The sequence below is a fragment of the Pteronotus mesoamericanus genome, unplaced genomic scaffold, assembly GCF_021234165.1.
Source record: "Pteronotus mesoamericanus isolate MK-2021 breed Mesoamerican mustached bat unplaced genomic scaffold, CSHL_Meso_final scaffold_165, whole genome shotgun sequence".
NCBI lineage: Eukaryota > Metazoa > Chordata > Mammalia > Chiroptera > Mormoopidae > Pteronotus > Pteronotus mesoamericanus.
This window is the reverse complement of record NW_026555307.1, coordinates 9,810,821-9,826,064: the sequence shown is the minus strand read 5'-3', so window position 1 is coordinate 9,826,064 and position 15,244 is coordinate 9,810,821. Positions and strand designations below refer to the sequence as shown.

Below are 15,244 nucleotides of genomic sequence, written 5' to 3'. Positions count from 1 at the left end.
ATAAGGTCAATCCTCAAGCCGTGGTGGCTCTCAGCCTGGCCAGGACCCCAAACACAGACAGACACTGGGGACGTAAGGGAGATGCAAGGGCAAGCCTCCAGCCACAGCAGCCAGGTGTGCTCTCACCCCAGCTCACCTTTTGAGCCCCCGAGAAAGCGTGGTAGAAGCAGGACACGTAAGTCATGATGGCTTTCTCATCTGGCCTCAGAGTGCCTACAATATCTGCGCAGAGAGAGAAAGAAAGAAAAAGGCAGGAGAGAGTGAAAGATGCAGGGAGGGCGGCCGGGGCCGGGCCCTAGGCTCATGCGGGAGGAATAGCGCTTGCTCTGGACTGGAAGCCAAACCCTGGCTCTGGCTGTGCGGGCCTGTCTTACTAAGGCTTTGGCAAGGAGAAGGGGTTTTCCAAGTAGGTGGCTTCCTCTCCTAACCAGGCCTGGGTTTGTGACACTAGCTAACAGCTCTAAAAAGGAAGACTTGTTTGGGGCTGGAGGCGTTAAACTCTAGCTGATCTTTCTCAGAAAGTAAGAGCATGCCTACTACCTCAGCATAAATCACCTAACAGTCTCCTGGGGCCCTAAAATAAAACCCAAATTCTTGCTCTCAGGCTACAACAGGCCTACACAGCGTGGCCCTATTACCACCTTCTCTGACCTCGTTTTCAACTCTCTTCTTCTTGCTCACTCCTCTCCAGCCATTCCTTGAATAAGCCAAGCTTATTTCTGTCTCACGGATTGTGCCTGCTCTACCCTCTGCCTGGAATGCTCTTCCTACAGATCTTCACGTGACAGCTCCTACTTGTCATTCCAAGTGCCTGTTCCTGTCACCCTTCAGAGACTTCCCCGGGGCCGCATCTAAAGCAGTCTGCAGGCATCTCTATCCCATCATCCTGTCCCATGTTTTCTACTGTGCTTATCACCACATGAAATGACTTGATCTGTGGATAGGCCTGTTGTCTGCTTCACACTAGAATGGAAGCTCCTGAGAGCAGGGACCCTGCCTGACTCAGTCCTAGTACAGAGTCTGGCACAGACTGGGCACTCAATAGACAGTGTCAGCAAAGACTAAATGGGCAGCAGTGATGTCAAGGAGCTGGGGTGTGGCTTCCAGTCGGAGAGAGGCCACTGCCGTCTGCAAGAGAAATGAGGTGAGCACGGGAGGCGAGAGGCAGCAGTGGCGTTGGGCAGTGGCAGCGAGGTGGGCCTGCCTGGCCCTGCCCGGTACCTTCTGCGCTCCCGAAAAGGCATGGTAGAAGCTGGACACATAGGTCATTATGGCCTTCTCGTCGGGCCGGGCCGTGTTCACGATGTCTGCAAGTGAACAACAAGGGTTAAACTGCCCAAGTAGGGGCGGGGGAAGGGGTGGTCACTCACCAGGATCCAAAGGCTCCCAAGGCCACAGCCATCCCAGGAGAAAAACCCTTAGAGCTGATTCAGTGACCCCTGGTGACTCTGGTAGGCTCAGCCACACCCTCAGCCCCTCAATCCCCAGAAAGGCCACAGCTGTGGGAACTGGATTAAAATGAGGCCACTTCCTCTCTCTGAGAATGGCCTCAAGAGGCTGCTGGAAAGCTGACCCCAAGGGCCACCAGAGGCCAGAGGCATGGGTTCTGGTGGGGGATGGTGCACAGCTGGGAAATGGAGCAAAGCCAGGGAAGGAAAAAACAAAACATTCCACATTGGTGGGCTCCGGACTCCACACTTGAGGCAGGCAGGGTAGGTAGGAGCCAGCCCTCCCTGGCCACCGGGCTCCCCACCTTCCCCTCGGTGTGAATTGGGTCAGGCAGGGCTCTGGCAGCCCCCAGAGTTGATCCTCCTCAAACTCCCTGCCCCACTCCTCACCCTGCTCCTGCTCTGGTTCCCCTGGCAACACATTTTCCCAGGTTCACCCAGGTTCATTCAGCCATTCTCGCTGGCTCTGACAGTTTTCTCCAGTTACCAAAAGATGTACCCAGGAAACAAGGTGCTGACTGAACAAAAGGGATGTACTTACCCTCTGCATCCAACATTTTGGGGATGTCTAGGTATTTCTCTGCCACTTCAAAGGCATTGTTTAGGTTGGTGACTGGGTCATCCTAGGGGTAGGCAAGGAGATAGAACTCAGTCAGGGGCAGGATGCAGAAGCAAAAGGGACCCAGGGCTGGCCTGGAGGGAAGGGATCTGGAGGAGTAGGACTGGAAAGGGTCTTTCAGGGAGTTCTCAGGCACCTGTGCTTTTGCAGGGAGAGGGGACACCTGGATGAAGTCAATTCTGACCCAAAGGAACCTCCAGAAATTGTGGTGGACAAGCTAAGAGACCCTTTCTCCAAGGAAAAATGTGCTCTTTTCTTACAGTTTCCAACTATGCACAAACCCCAAATTAAGCCCCCTGTCCTGAGCCCCTGAAGGTTGGTCTAGACCTGAGACAGCACTGGGGGTGGGGGTTGGGAGGAGCAAAGCCAGAGTCTCCACATTCCAACCTCCTTGAACCATCCCTTCACGCCATCTCCCACTGGCTTATGGGATTAAAGCCCACTTCACTTGGCTTCCCCTCACGTGCCTTTGCCACTTTCCAGCTAGAACCCAAATCCACTGTGGTTTGAACAGGCTCAGTGAGGCCTGTGCCTCCCCCACCTGGAATGCCCTCTCTCTGGCTCTAGCCTGCCTCCTCCTGCACAGGCCCTTCTCGATCATGCCAGCCTTCCTCTGCAGCATTGTCTGGCCCTATCACCTCCTCATCACAGTCAGGCTGGGCAACTGTGCATGCCTCATGTGGCTGGCTTACTCTGGATACATTGTCCTGCATTCCCCATGAGGCTGGGAGCTCCTAGAAGGCAGGGCCTAGGGCTTACAGGGTCACAAACTTTGTAAAGACAAATCAGAAGAGGACCCGCCTGGGATATGTCTGCCAGCAGTGATGGTTTGGAATTCTTTAACCCTCTTCCCCGTGGAAAGAAAGGGAGTGCTTACAGAATCCAGAAGTTAAGTAAGGGGACCTGGAAGACATGGCTGGTCAGGCCCTAAAATAACCCCCAGCGGTTGCAAGGCCCATGGCAGGAGAAGGGGACAGTTTCCAAGGGAAGCAAGGGAGGTGAGAACTGAGCCAGTGGTCTGGTGAGAATTGGCGCAAGCCTCTCCCAGCCTGCCTATCTGAGCACAGAATACAGCTTTGGGCACCAGTGATGGACAGATTTGGAGGACATGACCCAAAGTCAGGGTCAGACTCAGGGTATCTGTGGGCTGTTGAGGGGAACACAAGATGCATACCTTTCTCAGCTTGTCATACTCGATCAGCTCAGGCCTGTGCCGGTGGATCAGAGCATTGAAGGCAAGACCGTCCTTCCAGCTGGGGGTGGAAAAGCCAAGGTTATGAGGCTCACGTACTATAATGGGAGTGCAGAAAGGCCTTGGGCACCTACTGAGGTACTTTAGTATGTGTGCCAGGTACTAGAGGGAGATGGTATGGCAGGGTGGGTGTGAGCATGACTGCTGGAGATGAGGTCTGGAGTCAAATCCAGCTCTTCCACTTATTATTAGCATGACTGTGGGTAAGTCTTATGATTGCTACCTCAGTTTCCATGTCTGTAAAATGGGATAACAGTACCTACTTCACAGGGTTGTCTGAGGATTAAATACGTAAATATGGAAACACTTAGACCAGGACTTGACACATGACAAGAGTATATGCAAGGCTCTACAAAACTGGACAGGCCCACGGAGGAGAGACGGCCCACCACAGCAGGCTGGTACCTGTGCTGCATGACCTCCGCACTTTGGTATGACCTGACCCATAAAAGCTGGCTAAATGCCAGGAAGTGGCTTGGGACGAGGGTCTCTGTTCAGGCAAAATGAAAACTGGTCACAAGCTAGACTGGTCACATTTTTCTCCCTGAGATCCTCTAAGGGCTGGTTCCTTCTGGGGTCAAGCTTAATGTCACCTCCTCATTAAGGCCACGCCTGAGCAAGGTACTCTCCCAATTACTTACTGTCTTTTTTTAATCCTCACGTAAGGACATGCTTATTGATTTTTTAGAGAGAAGGGAAAGGAGGGAGAGAGAAAGGAAGAAACAATGATGTGAGAGAGAAAAGAAACATCAACGTCTCTCATATGTGCTCTGACCGGGAATCGAACCCGCAACCTTCCAGTTTTCAGGAAAACTCTTCAAGCCATACCGGCCAGGACTCTCTCGATTACTTCCTATCACCTCAATCTATTTTGTGGTCTTTGTATAGCACTTCTCACTACCTGAAATTATGTTGTTGGTTTATTTGCACCTTTGTCAACTACTGGTCTCCTCTGCTGTAGTGTAACTTTTCCAGGGCGGGGACTCATTTTGGTGCTGCCACCACTCTTGGCATATAGTAGGCACTATATGGATATTTTCCAATTGTATAAATGAGTGAACAAGAAGTGCAGAGAGGACCAACCAGCTGGTGACAGGAAAAGGAAGGAGACACAGAGAGGAGCTCGAGGGAGGAAGCATGTGCTATTAGTGGCAGAACAAAATGGAAAGGTCCCCAACCTCCAGTGCTGGGGCCTCTGAGAGCCTGGGGACACAGAAGAATCTCTGTGGATTACATGTGGACCCATTCTTCATTCCTCTGTGTGCCCCCTCCACGGTCTATCCACCCTGGGAGGATACCAGAAGCTCAGAGGGGTGAAGCCACAGGGTCAAGCCAGATCTGATCTCAGGACTACCACCAGGCAATACTGCCTCCTGCCACACCCTGGATCTCCAGTGGCACTGGTCATGCTCACCTGTGTCCTGGCAACAGTGGACATGTCTCATCTCCCTCTCTCACCTGAGGGACAGCAGGTTCACCACAAGGCTGAGTTTTGTTCATTAGAGGGGACAAAGTACACTTTTGCCAACACTCAACCCACTAGCAGAGCTACTGACAGGTCCCTCTTAAGAGTTCAAAACAAACAAAAAAAAAGAGCTTTGTTGTTGCTTTTGAGAATCATGTTGCTTGGGGAGGAAGAGGAGTCTATAAGGCGGGCCCCAGAACTGCTTTAAGGCTTTTAGCCCAGGACGGTGAGGCAACTGAGGCCACTGCCACCCGCTGCCTACTCCTTGGAGAGGACACAGGAATCTTACAAGGAGATCACAGGAGCCAGTGTCAAGAGAGGGACTCCCTGAGGTCTGGCAATTCACAGCCTAAGACAAAGCACCAGAAAAGAGCACAGGTAGGAAGACAGCACTTCAGGTCTCGGGAAGAGGTGAGGGAATGAGTCGGGCTTTGGGGCTTCAGCCAGTGCTCACCTGATGTGGAAGTTCTGCACGTTGACATTCTTGTATGGGGCTGTCTTTCTCTGGCACCAGAGAAGGAGCCCTTCCTTGGCAGAGGTCTCTGCAAAACACACAAGGACAAAGCACTGGCTCAGACAAAACTACACTTCTGCTTCAGGCAGAACTTGGGGTACAGGCCACCAGACAGAACAGCAGTTAACAACTCCTCCCATTCCAGGCCTCTGCTGATCCACACTCAGGGCCCCAAGAAGTAACTTGCCAGGATCATTGCAGCAAGTGGCAGTGACAGAATAATGTCAAAATCTGAACCTGTGCCACATTTCAGACCACAAGGCCTGTGCCTTTAATAGTCCGAACACACTATCTAAAAAGCCTTTGATGCCAGCCTTGGCCTCTTCTAAAAAAAGTGAAGTCAGTGGAGGGGACTAAGCATTTGGCCCTGCCCACTCAGGCTCTCCCAGATCTGGCCACAGTCTTTGGAAGCAGAGTGGGAGGGGCCTAAGCTCTACTCCGGATGGCTCTGAGGGAGAACCCCCATCCCCTTCACTTGCAGCCTGGGCCAGTATATACTAACCACTCCTGTGAGGGGCCAGGCCCTATGAGTGACACTGGGAAACAAGGACAGGCCTTGAAGCATGAAGACAAAATGCCCCAAATCCTAATCTAACTGTTCCCAGCTAAAGTGGAACGAGGGTGGGGAGAAGAAGTGGTTCTTGGCTGTCAGGGGGACTCCTGACTCTTACCTTCCACCGAGATGTCCTGGATGGCGAATCTGAGGATGATGGTCCAGATCATCCCCAAAGTCATCTTTGCGTTGCCATCCACAATCTCTGCATTGGCGGGCGGGCGGGGGGCGGGGTGCGCGGGGGCAGGGGGCAAAAGTTGAGAAGGTTGTTAAACCAGAGTGAGACCCCACCACCACTGGCAGCATTACCACCTCATCTAAAGTTAGCTCTGATCATCTACAGAGCCACCCACAGACCTACCCTCTGCCACCCTCACTGGGAGATGTCTCCTGAACATTCTGGGAACCAATGTCCCAAAAGCCTCTGTACACAGGTGTCCTTGGCCACAAAAGCCTCTTCCCACCCAGCAAACTCATTCTCTTGACCCAGCTCAAAAGACTGCTCCTCCCTAAAGCTTGGGCACAGCCCTCTGCTGACACCTCCATCACACCTTTACATGCACGCTGTTCTACTAGTGGGTGTGTGTTGTCCATTTCCTCCCAATCCTACTGCTACCACCTTTATCCAAGCCACTGTTGTTTCCTGCAGAGCTCAACACACTGCCTCCTACACCAGCCCCTGCAATTCAGCTCCATACAGCAGCTGGGGGTCCCTTTATTTTTATTGATTTACTTTTTAAATCCTTACCCGAGGAATGTTTATTGATTTGAGAGGGAGAAGGGGGGGTGAGCGTGTAGAGATACACACACAGAGAGTGAAAGAGAGAGAAAGAGAGGTAGATCTGAGAGAGAAATCACCCACAACATAGTTACGTGCCCTGACTGGGAATCAAATCCACAATCTTTTAGTGTATGGGATGATGCTCCTACCAACTGAGCCACCTGGCCAAGACTAGGACAGTCCCTTTAAAAAGTGCATCAGATTTGTGTCACTCACCTACTTAGAGCCCCACTATGCCAAAGAAGAAGCCCCTGCTCTGGAGTCCAGCTTACAAGGCCTGCCCTGGGTGACCTGACCCCTCCCCCTCCCCAGCACTCTTTAGCTACATCCTTTTGGCAAGCCAGGCTCTTTCTTGCTTTAAGGACCTCATACCTTTTGTTGACCAACAAAATGTACCTCTCGACCCCCTCCTCAGATGGCTGGTCGTTCCCATCCTGTCAACCTCTGCTTCTGTGTCACCTCTCCAAAATGGCTTTCCTCACCACAAGTCTAAAATGCTCCCTGCACCCATTCCAGGGCCTCTCTCCCCAGCACCCTGCTTATCCTCACACACAGATTGCAAACTGGAACCATGTATTTGTTGGTTGGTTTACTTGTTCTCTGTCTGCCTTCATGACTACTGCATCCCCAGTACCTTGAGAAAGGTACAATGTTGTTGAAGGAAGCGGGGAGGAGAGACACCAGGCCCGGAAAACTGTCTCAAACTTCTGGGCGTGAAAAGGCTCAGGACCACACATTCTTTAGCTTCAGCAACTTAGAGAAGTTATCTCTGCAACATTCAGGTCATCATATGTCTACTGCTGGGTGACAGAGTTACAAGTGGCCTCATCCAGAAGGAGCCTGTCAGCCAGAGTGCCTTTGGCAGTCCTTTAAATGTCCTCTGCCCCCACACGCCTCAGCACACAAGATGCAAGGAGAAAGGGTGAGGAAGAACGCTTTAAGGGACCTTGCACATGGATTCTCAATAGAAAACTATTGATTTGAAAAGGTTATCGAGAGCATGGGGCCCAAGTTCCCCAAGGACACACTCAAGAGAAATGGGTGGGAGGCTCTATTAGCAACAGTGGAGAAGCTCCCCAAGTGAAGCCATGGGCTGATGGCTATGGGCAGCTTTTGGCTTTAGTTTCAGGATAAGAAAATAGCTTGCTGACTGGAGGCAGAGGAAGAACACAGTGTCTGCAGGCCCTTTCCCAGGGCCGAGAACCCCAGACTCAGAAACCAGGCAGAACCTTCCCAGTGTGGGACAAAGGCATTGATTCATTTAGAAAATATATGCTGTGTTCCTCTCAAGTTCCAGACACCCAGAGGCGGGGGATAGGCAGTCTGGGGAAGAGGCCACAACTCCACTCTCCCAGCTGGTTACATGGGGAAGCTGGTCACAGAGGAATTAGAGAGTTCCTATGAGGGGAAGAGGGCAACTTCTCTCATTACACGTCCCCCAGCTGCTTCTTGGACCTGCAGTGCTGCCTCCAACTTGCCGCCTTTCATACTCTACCCCACCCTAAGGAAGCAATGTTCCTACAGCTCCCTAGATCCTGTAGAGGGACAGAGAAATGGGGGCAGGGTTGGGGCTAGGGCTCTCAGGTATTCCAAAGCCTTCGGAATGTCTCCAGTAGGCTGCCTTTCAGCTTCATCCCAAGGCCCAATGCTCACAGGCTTGGGAGGGAATCAATTTGGGTATGAACAGAAAACATTTTTAGCCTGAGTTTTTCTACAAATGAAAACTGACGACTGCCATGGGTTTCTCCTCTAACCCCTTCTGCATCTACAGACTAGCATTTGAGCAAAATAAATGCAGCTGTGAGAAGCAGAAGGCTGGAGTGCAGCCAGGGGGAAAGATCCATGCAAAGACAGAAAATCTCAGGGCTTGATTGAATGTTGGGGGTTTGATATTTTTATTTAAACAAACACCAATTACCTTGACTGTGGCATTTGAGGCTTGGCACCCCTCCCTGGAAAGGTCCTGGGGCGGTGCTGGTTGGGGGAGGGGAGCCTTGGAACTCTGTACAGGCATTCTGGCCTCAAGTCCTGGCCAAACTCTCAGGGTCATGTCATTAACAACAATTAGTTTTCTTTGTTTTTCTAAAAGCTGGGAGAACATGGATGTTGGGTGTAGGAAACACTACTCTGACTAATGAACAGAACTGAGAGTCCAGGCTGATGAGGAGCTGCTGGGCTCCGTCAGTCCTCACCTAGTCTCCAAAAGCACCTGTGACCGCAAGACAAGAACCCGCCGCAGGAGTGACAGCACATTGTTGCTCTAGCGGGAGGGCTTAGAGTAGAGGATTATAGTCCTGAGTATCACCATGGGGCACAGGGCACAGAAGGATTCTGGGTATCCAGTCAGGCGCCAAACTCTCTCAGGCCCTGTAGCCAGCAAAGTCTGGTCACTGACTTCTGGACTTGCACTCCCTGCCCCAGAACCCTGACACTGGGCCTCACACGCCCTTCTCCCCTCTGTATCCCCTCCTGCCCACAGATACCAGGCAGGCCTAAGGGCATACGTGCTCCTGGCACAGAGAGACGCCATGTCATGTGTCTGCCAGTGTCTCTCAGGCCCAGCACGAGGAGGGCAAATGTGACTGTCCAGGGTCGAAAGCCATTCCTACTCCCTACAGAAGAAGCTTGACCCACACGATCAGGGGTGCCAGATTCCCCGGTCTTGAACTGGATTAATCTGTGGATGCAGGAGAGGGGGAACTTGTAAGCCCAATGTCGCACTGAGGTAAACACTGGGGTCACTGGTTTAAGCATCCCAAGTGCTCTGCCACCAACAAAACTTCTGTTCAGAAGGCAGAGGTTGGGCCTCAGAGTCTGCAGGTCACAAACTGAGCCGCGCCATCCAAGCCTCACCTTCTGCCCCGATGGAGACCAGCTTGACTCCTTTGCTGGCGATGAAGTCCAGTGCTTTGTTCACGTTGTTGATTTTGTGTACTCTCATCTTGCCCCGCTCAGGCTTAGGTAACCGCTCCCCTAAGAAAGAAGAAAGAAAAGCTGTCGGGTTCCCACAGCTCTCCAGAACAGGCCTCCACAGCACTCCGGGACCATCCCAACAAGCCCAGGAGCAGACACACTGCTGCTGCAGCCACAGAGGCCTCACTCTTCCTAGCAAGAACGGGACAGACGGGGTGAGCCATGTCCCGGGGGCCTGCTGTGATAGGGCACCTGTTCCAGGTGTGAGTAGCACTCTGTGGGAGAGGAGCCTCACCTGAAATGACCTCCAAGAGGAGCATGAGCTTGAGCCCATCTCGGAAGTCCTCGTCGATGTTCTCGATCTGAGTGCCGGCCTTCCGCAGGTGGGAGTTGCACCAGGCGGTGAAGGTCTGAGGAAGCAGAGTAGAGAGTGGTCGGGAGGGTCAGTGTGGCTGTTGGGGCTTCTAGCAAAAGGGCTGGGCCATAGCCCTGGCCCCTAGACAACACAGCCACTACAGGGCCCAGCTCTGGGCTCCACTCTTTATATACACAGTTTCTAATCTTTACAACAACCCAGGCAGATCGATCTGAGGAAACTGAGGCTCAGGGTAGTTAATAGACCCACTGCACAACCACCTAGGTAAAAAGTGGCAGAGCGCAGACTGGAATCCCAGCCTGACACCCTGGAGCAAGTGCCCTCTCAACATCCTGATTGAGCCCGGCACATAGAACAGAGAGAGGTGCTACAGCCTATGGTCTGCTCGTTCGCTCACACAAACCTACGTGACTGAGTGCCAGGCCCGAGTGTGAAAACAAGAGGCAGGGGTCTGCTCCCACAGAGCTTACATTCTCTTAGACAGACACAGCCAGCCCTCATTCACCTGGAGGGCTGACCAGACCACGAGTCCCAGCCAGCACTGCCTCAACCCAGCCTCCCCTCAGGCAGAAGCTTGGGCAGCAATTTCCCCATCTCTAGCACAGATGTCCTGGGACAGGAAAGCAGCTGCACAAGAACAACCTGTAAATTTAAGGTTTCTAAGCACCTCCTCTGAAGACTAGGAGCACAGATCCTCTGACACTGTGCACATCCCCACAGTTTGTTTCCCTAGCAGCCATATGCCCCCTTTCAAATATTAAGATCAATGTATCTCAGCGGGGCTGCAAGGCAAGTGGGAAGCAGGCACCTGCTGCCCCCCAGAGTCAGGCAACTGTTTCTGAGGAAGGACGTTTTTGAAGACCACTGAACATGACGATGCTGGAAAACGAAAGGATGTTTCCAGGTAGAGATGGCCATAGACAAGAAGCCCAAATCCCAAACCTGAACACAGAACACGCAAGTACAGGGCACTTGGCCTTCTGGTGGTGACCAGCCACTCAGCGCCCTGATGGCTGGGGCATGTTATTAGATATCAGTGCCAGGGAAGCACATAACATCAGTTAAGGTGGACATGCGCAGACTCCTTCTGAGGAAACTGGCTCACTCGGCCTCCCACAGCAGGGTCTGGGAAAAGCTCCATGCCTGTTTCTCATAGGAGCCCCTGCCCCCTTCATTCTGCAGGGGTCAGTGTATATGTGGGCAGACAACCAAGAACATGCAAGAGCATGCTCCATGCGCAGGCATAGGCAGAAGCCACGTTGGGGGTAAGGAGCTCCCAAGGAGCACTATGTGTTTTGGTGAGTGCTACCAGTCCTGCTCATTCAGAGACTCAATGCAGGGTACTTCCCAAAGACGCTGCCTAATTAACATACTGCACTACAGTGGGGACCACAGGAGGTTTCCTTCCAAAACCAAGCAGTGGGTGGCTGGGACGTATGGGACATGAAATGGATGGACACTCAGCGGCCCTGGCTCCCCCACCTGCCTCTTGACATGAAGGGTTCCTCAGCCTAGGAGACTGAGACCCCCTTCCTACGTGAGGCAGTTCCCACTGCCTTGCTCTTGCCTTAGCTGGCCCCTACTCCTCCCTCAAATCAGGTCAAAGGGCAGCTCCTCCGGGATGCCTGCACGAGCTTGCTTGCCCTCACCTGATTCTGACCTGGCTATCTCTGTGCATATCTCATTACAGCACTGTCCTCTCTGGTCTCTTAACAATTATGCAGTCTCCTCCTTCCCACAACCATGAGCTACTTCGTGCTCCAACCACCAAGCAGGTTCTCATTAAGGAACATATGAATTTGTCTTCCCTACCTCATTTCCCACACCCCCAGTATACAACTCTGAATTCACACAAACCAGGACTAGAATGCTGATTACACCACTCATGTGTGCAAGTTACCCAACCTTCCCAACACCCACTTCCTCATTTGTAATGTGGGGATGAAGATGGCACGGGGGTCACAGCCAGTGTAAGGATTCAAGGTGACAATGCTTGCAGAGCACATGACAGGTGCTCAATCAACAGCAGTTCTCAAGATGTCCCCGTGCCTCCCAGAATCTCCTCTTCTGAAATCCTGCCCACCTCCTCCACGGAGTGCTTTCTCTGTGCCCTGCCAGCCTTCGCCGGCACTCGGCACTCAGCCTAACCCTCAGCATCTGACAGCCTCCTCCAGTTGTTCTGGAGCTTACTGGACATTCCATGCACGTGGGTAGAAATTACCTCTTACATCTCATGTATCTTTATAATGCCCGAAGTATAGCTGGTCTCAGTGGGAGGCAGCAAGCAGGTGTGGAACTCAGCTGCCTTGTAAAGCAGAAGTGGCAGGGGATGCTGAGCCTCTGCTTTTGCATGTGCCCGAAAGATACTTTTTGGGCAGCAAAGTGGCCAATCACATCCCACACTGAGGACGCAAGAGGGCAGTTCCCAGAGGGTAAGCCCTCACGGTGTTCTGCTGCTGCTGGGGCTGGGGTCTAGGCACCCGGTTTGCAACCAGGGCTGAGCATGTGTCTAAACGACACCTCTGCAGCCTCAGCCTGCCTGTGTTATACCTGCATGTGCTCTGAAGGGGCACAGGTCTGGGTTTGCATGCAAGTTCCTCAGCTTACTTGCTCTGTTTCCAATCAAATTACTTGACCCCTTACACCTGAGTTTCCTTCGCTAAAGGCTAAACTTACCAGAATCTACCTCCTGTAGTTTCTGTAAGGATTAAATGGGAGAGGGGAATGCTTTAAAACCTCTGGCATGGTGCCAGCACAAAACCCTAGATGAACTGTGTGCGTGCACCCATGCACACACATCCACATTGTTGCTTCCCTCTCTGCAAAGCCCCTTATCCCACCCCCATGGTTTGGAATGAAAACGAGATCACAGGAGACCTTCTCAAGATGGTCTGTATTCCAACCTGTGAAGGCTCTGAACAAACCTTATCTTGTTGGGATTAGATCATCCGTCCTCACAAGGTCACTGTACTACCCACCCTCCACACACACTGCATCTCTTCACCTTTGCTTATCTTTGCTGAGCAGTAAACGAGAGCTCTGGCTTGAGGCTCACACAGACCTGGGTTCAAATCTTGCTTCTGCTACTGAAGCAACCCGCCAGTGCATAACCTCCCCCTCTCACTCCATGCCTGCTTCACCCTGTTCTGTCCTCCTGAAAGATGAGGGGCATCTAGAGGCTCATCGAGCCCTGAGCTCTGGGCAAGAAGAGTATGACCTCATAAGACCATACTCAGGGAACGGCAGATGGTACTGGCGAGTAGGAGCTGAAATTCGAATGAGATATTATAAATTCATAGCTTTTTCTAGTTGGTTATAAAAATAACATTTTGCTTATACACTCCTCTCCCTACCTGGTTTAGACTAAGATGTGTGGGGTAGCTAGTGCAGAGGGGTGGTTTCTGTAGATGGAGGCCTTTTAGCCCACTGCATGCACCCCCCTCCTCCACTATGCAAAATTCTCAGTCTGACTGCCAGACAGGTCCCACCTGCTCCCAATGCCCCTAGGCCACCATGAGGTTGGTACACATGCATTCCCTCAACCAGCATTTGCTGAGTGTCAACCCAAGGCCAGGCCTTGTGCCAAGTACATAGTGAGCCAAAGTGGACACAGACTGCACTCTGTAAAGCTCCCAGTCTGATGAAGGAGGGGATCTCATTAATCAAGCAAATACTCAGCTACAGAAGGAAGAGTATGAATAGTGACAACTGTAGCAGATGCTTCCATAGAGCTATGTGCCTAGCACTTTTCTAGGCACTTTGCCACATATTAACTTCTCTCCTCCTCAGGGCTATCTTCTGAGATCAGTGCTATTACTGTCCCATTTTACAAATGAGGAAACTGAGGGTCTGAGGTGATATGACTTGTCCATAGGTCATATCTATAAAGTTCCAGAGCTGAACTTAAGGCCAGGTACTGAATTCCAGAGGCCACGCTCTGAAGTGTTATGCTGCACCTGTTCCCCTGCCCCACTTTCAGAAAGAGAGCTAAAGAGAGGGTTCCATGTGTTGGGGTACAACTAGTCACAGGGGGAGCCGCAGGGAAGTTTCCTTAAGGAGGTGATTCTCCAACTCTGATCTGACCGAGAATGAGTTAAAAATAAGGGAGACTTTCCAGGTAATGGGAACAACATGTGCAAACAGCAGGCTGGACAGATTAAGGAGTGGGGGGAGTAAGATGTGCCAGAAGACAGGCACAGCCAACCTCATGGAGCCTTTAAAAGGTCATGCTGCTGTTGCTTACATGGGGATTGAGCTGAAGGGTACAAGGGTCAATGCTGGATGACCAGGAAAGAAGGTAGAGCGCTCCGAGAAAAACGTGGCAGGAGGAGGAAGGCAGAGGAGCCATGCTGGAAAAGTCAGCTCAAGGTGTCGATTTCATTTGGGAGGGCCCAAAGGTACTGGTGTCTGCTGGAAGGAGGGAAGGCAAAAGCATTGAGCTCACCTGGGTTTTATTGTCAAGGGTCACTTTCCAGGGGCAGCCCTGACTGAACAGCGGCCATGTCCCTAGTGCCTCACCTAAGTGGCACTCGATGCATTCACCTGGCTGAAAAATCCTGACTTGGAACCCCTATTAGGTAATTGCCATGGGAAGAAGCAAAACAAAGAATTTACATTCTGATGTGGGAGAAGGCATGTTAAAGGTTAACTATGTAATAACTGCTAATTGCCAGTTCTTCCTATTTACACATAGTAACCCTTTAAAACCTCCAAACCCATGATCATGTGAGATACTATCTCCATTTTAAGATGAAAAACTGAGGCAGAGAGAGATTAACTGACTTGTCTAGGACCACATAGCTAATGAGCACAAACATGGGACAGTCACTCATTCCACAATGTTTTCAGTGGGATGCCAGGTACCAGCTGGGCAAAGCAGAGCCAGCACAATCGAGTCAGCAAGGGCTCCAGCCCCACCTCAGTCCCCAAGGTGGAGGAAAGCTCACAAAGCCAGGCAGGCAGGCACGAAGGCAGGCAGGGCTGTGCCTCCAAAAGCTGGCCTGCTTCTTAAGTAAGGGTGGCCTGGGCCCAGTGCGGGACACAGGCTCAATGCCAATGGTGGCCCTGCTGCTCCCAGTCTGTCCCTGTCATCCTATGAAGGGAGCTTGCACCCAGCCCTTAACCAATCTAGGGAGGAAGGATGTGGATTTGTCTGTCTCTGAGAACACACGTGAACAAAAACCACAAAGAGCCTCCCAAACTTGCCTTTGCACACTGGCAGTGAGATTCTCCTCTGGTTGCTGAAATAGCACAGGGTATGAGTGGGAGAGAAGAAACGGTACAAGAAGAAAGAGGAGTTGCTGGTTCATTTGGGATCCACAGT

At 51.8% G+C, this 15,244-nt stretch overlaps 1 protein-coding gene across 2 annotated transcripts in view; it reads right to left on the bottom strand.

The window, feature by feature from the left end:
• Positions 1 to 15,244, bottom strand: part of ACTN4 (actinin alpha 4) — a 68,077-nt gene that overhangs the window by 17,300 nt on the left and 35,533 nt on the right. Inside the window, exons 2-8 of one of the 2 annotated variants that reach the window (XM_054589115.1) lie at positions 9,841 to 9,955; positions 9,486 to 9,605; positions 5,970 to 6,056; positions 5,239 to 5,326; positions 3,242 to 3,320; positions 1,990 to 2,071; positions 137 to 222 (exon numbers count right to left, since the gene is read on the bottom strand). In XM_054589115.1, coding sequence (XP_054445090.1) covers positions 137 to 222; positions 1,990 to 2,071; positions 3,242 to 3,320; positions 5,239 to 5,326; positions 5,970 to 6,056; positions 9,486 to 9,605; positions 9,841 to 9,955 — 657 coding nt within the window. Of the gene's footprint in view, positions 1 to 136; positions 223 to 1,221; positions 1,308 to 1,989; positions 2,072 to 3,241; positions 3,321 to 5,238; positions 5,327 to 5,969; positions 6,057 to 9,485; positions 9,606 to 9,840; positions 9,956 to 15,244 lie in introns of both variants that reach the window. The other variant, XM_054589114.1, reaches the window with a different exon arrangement.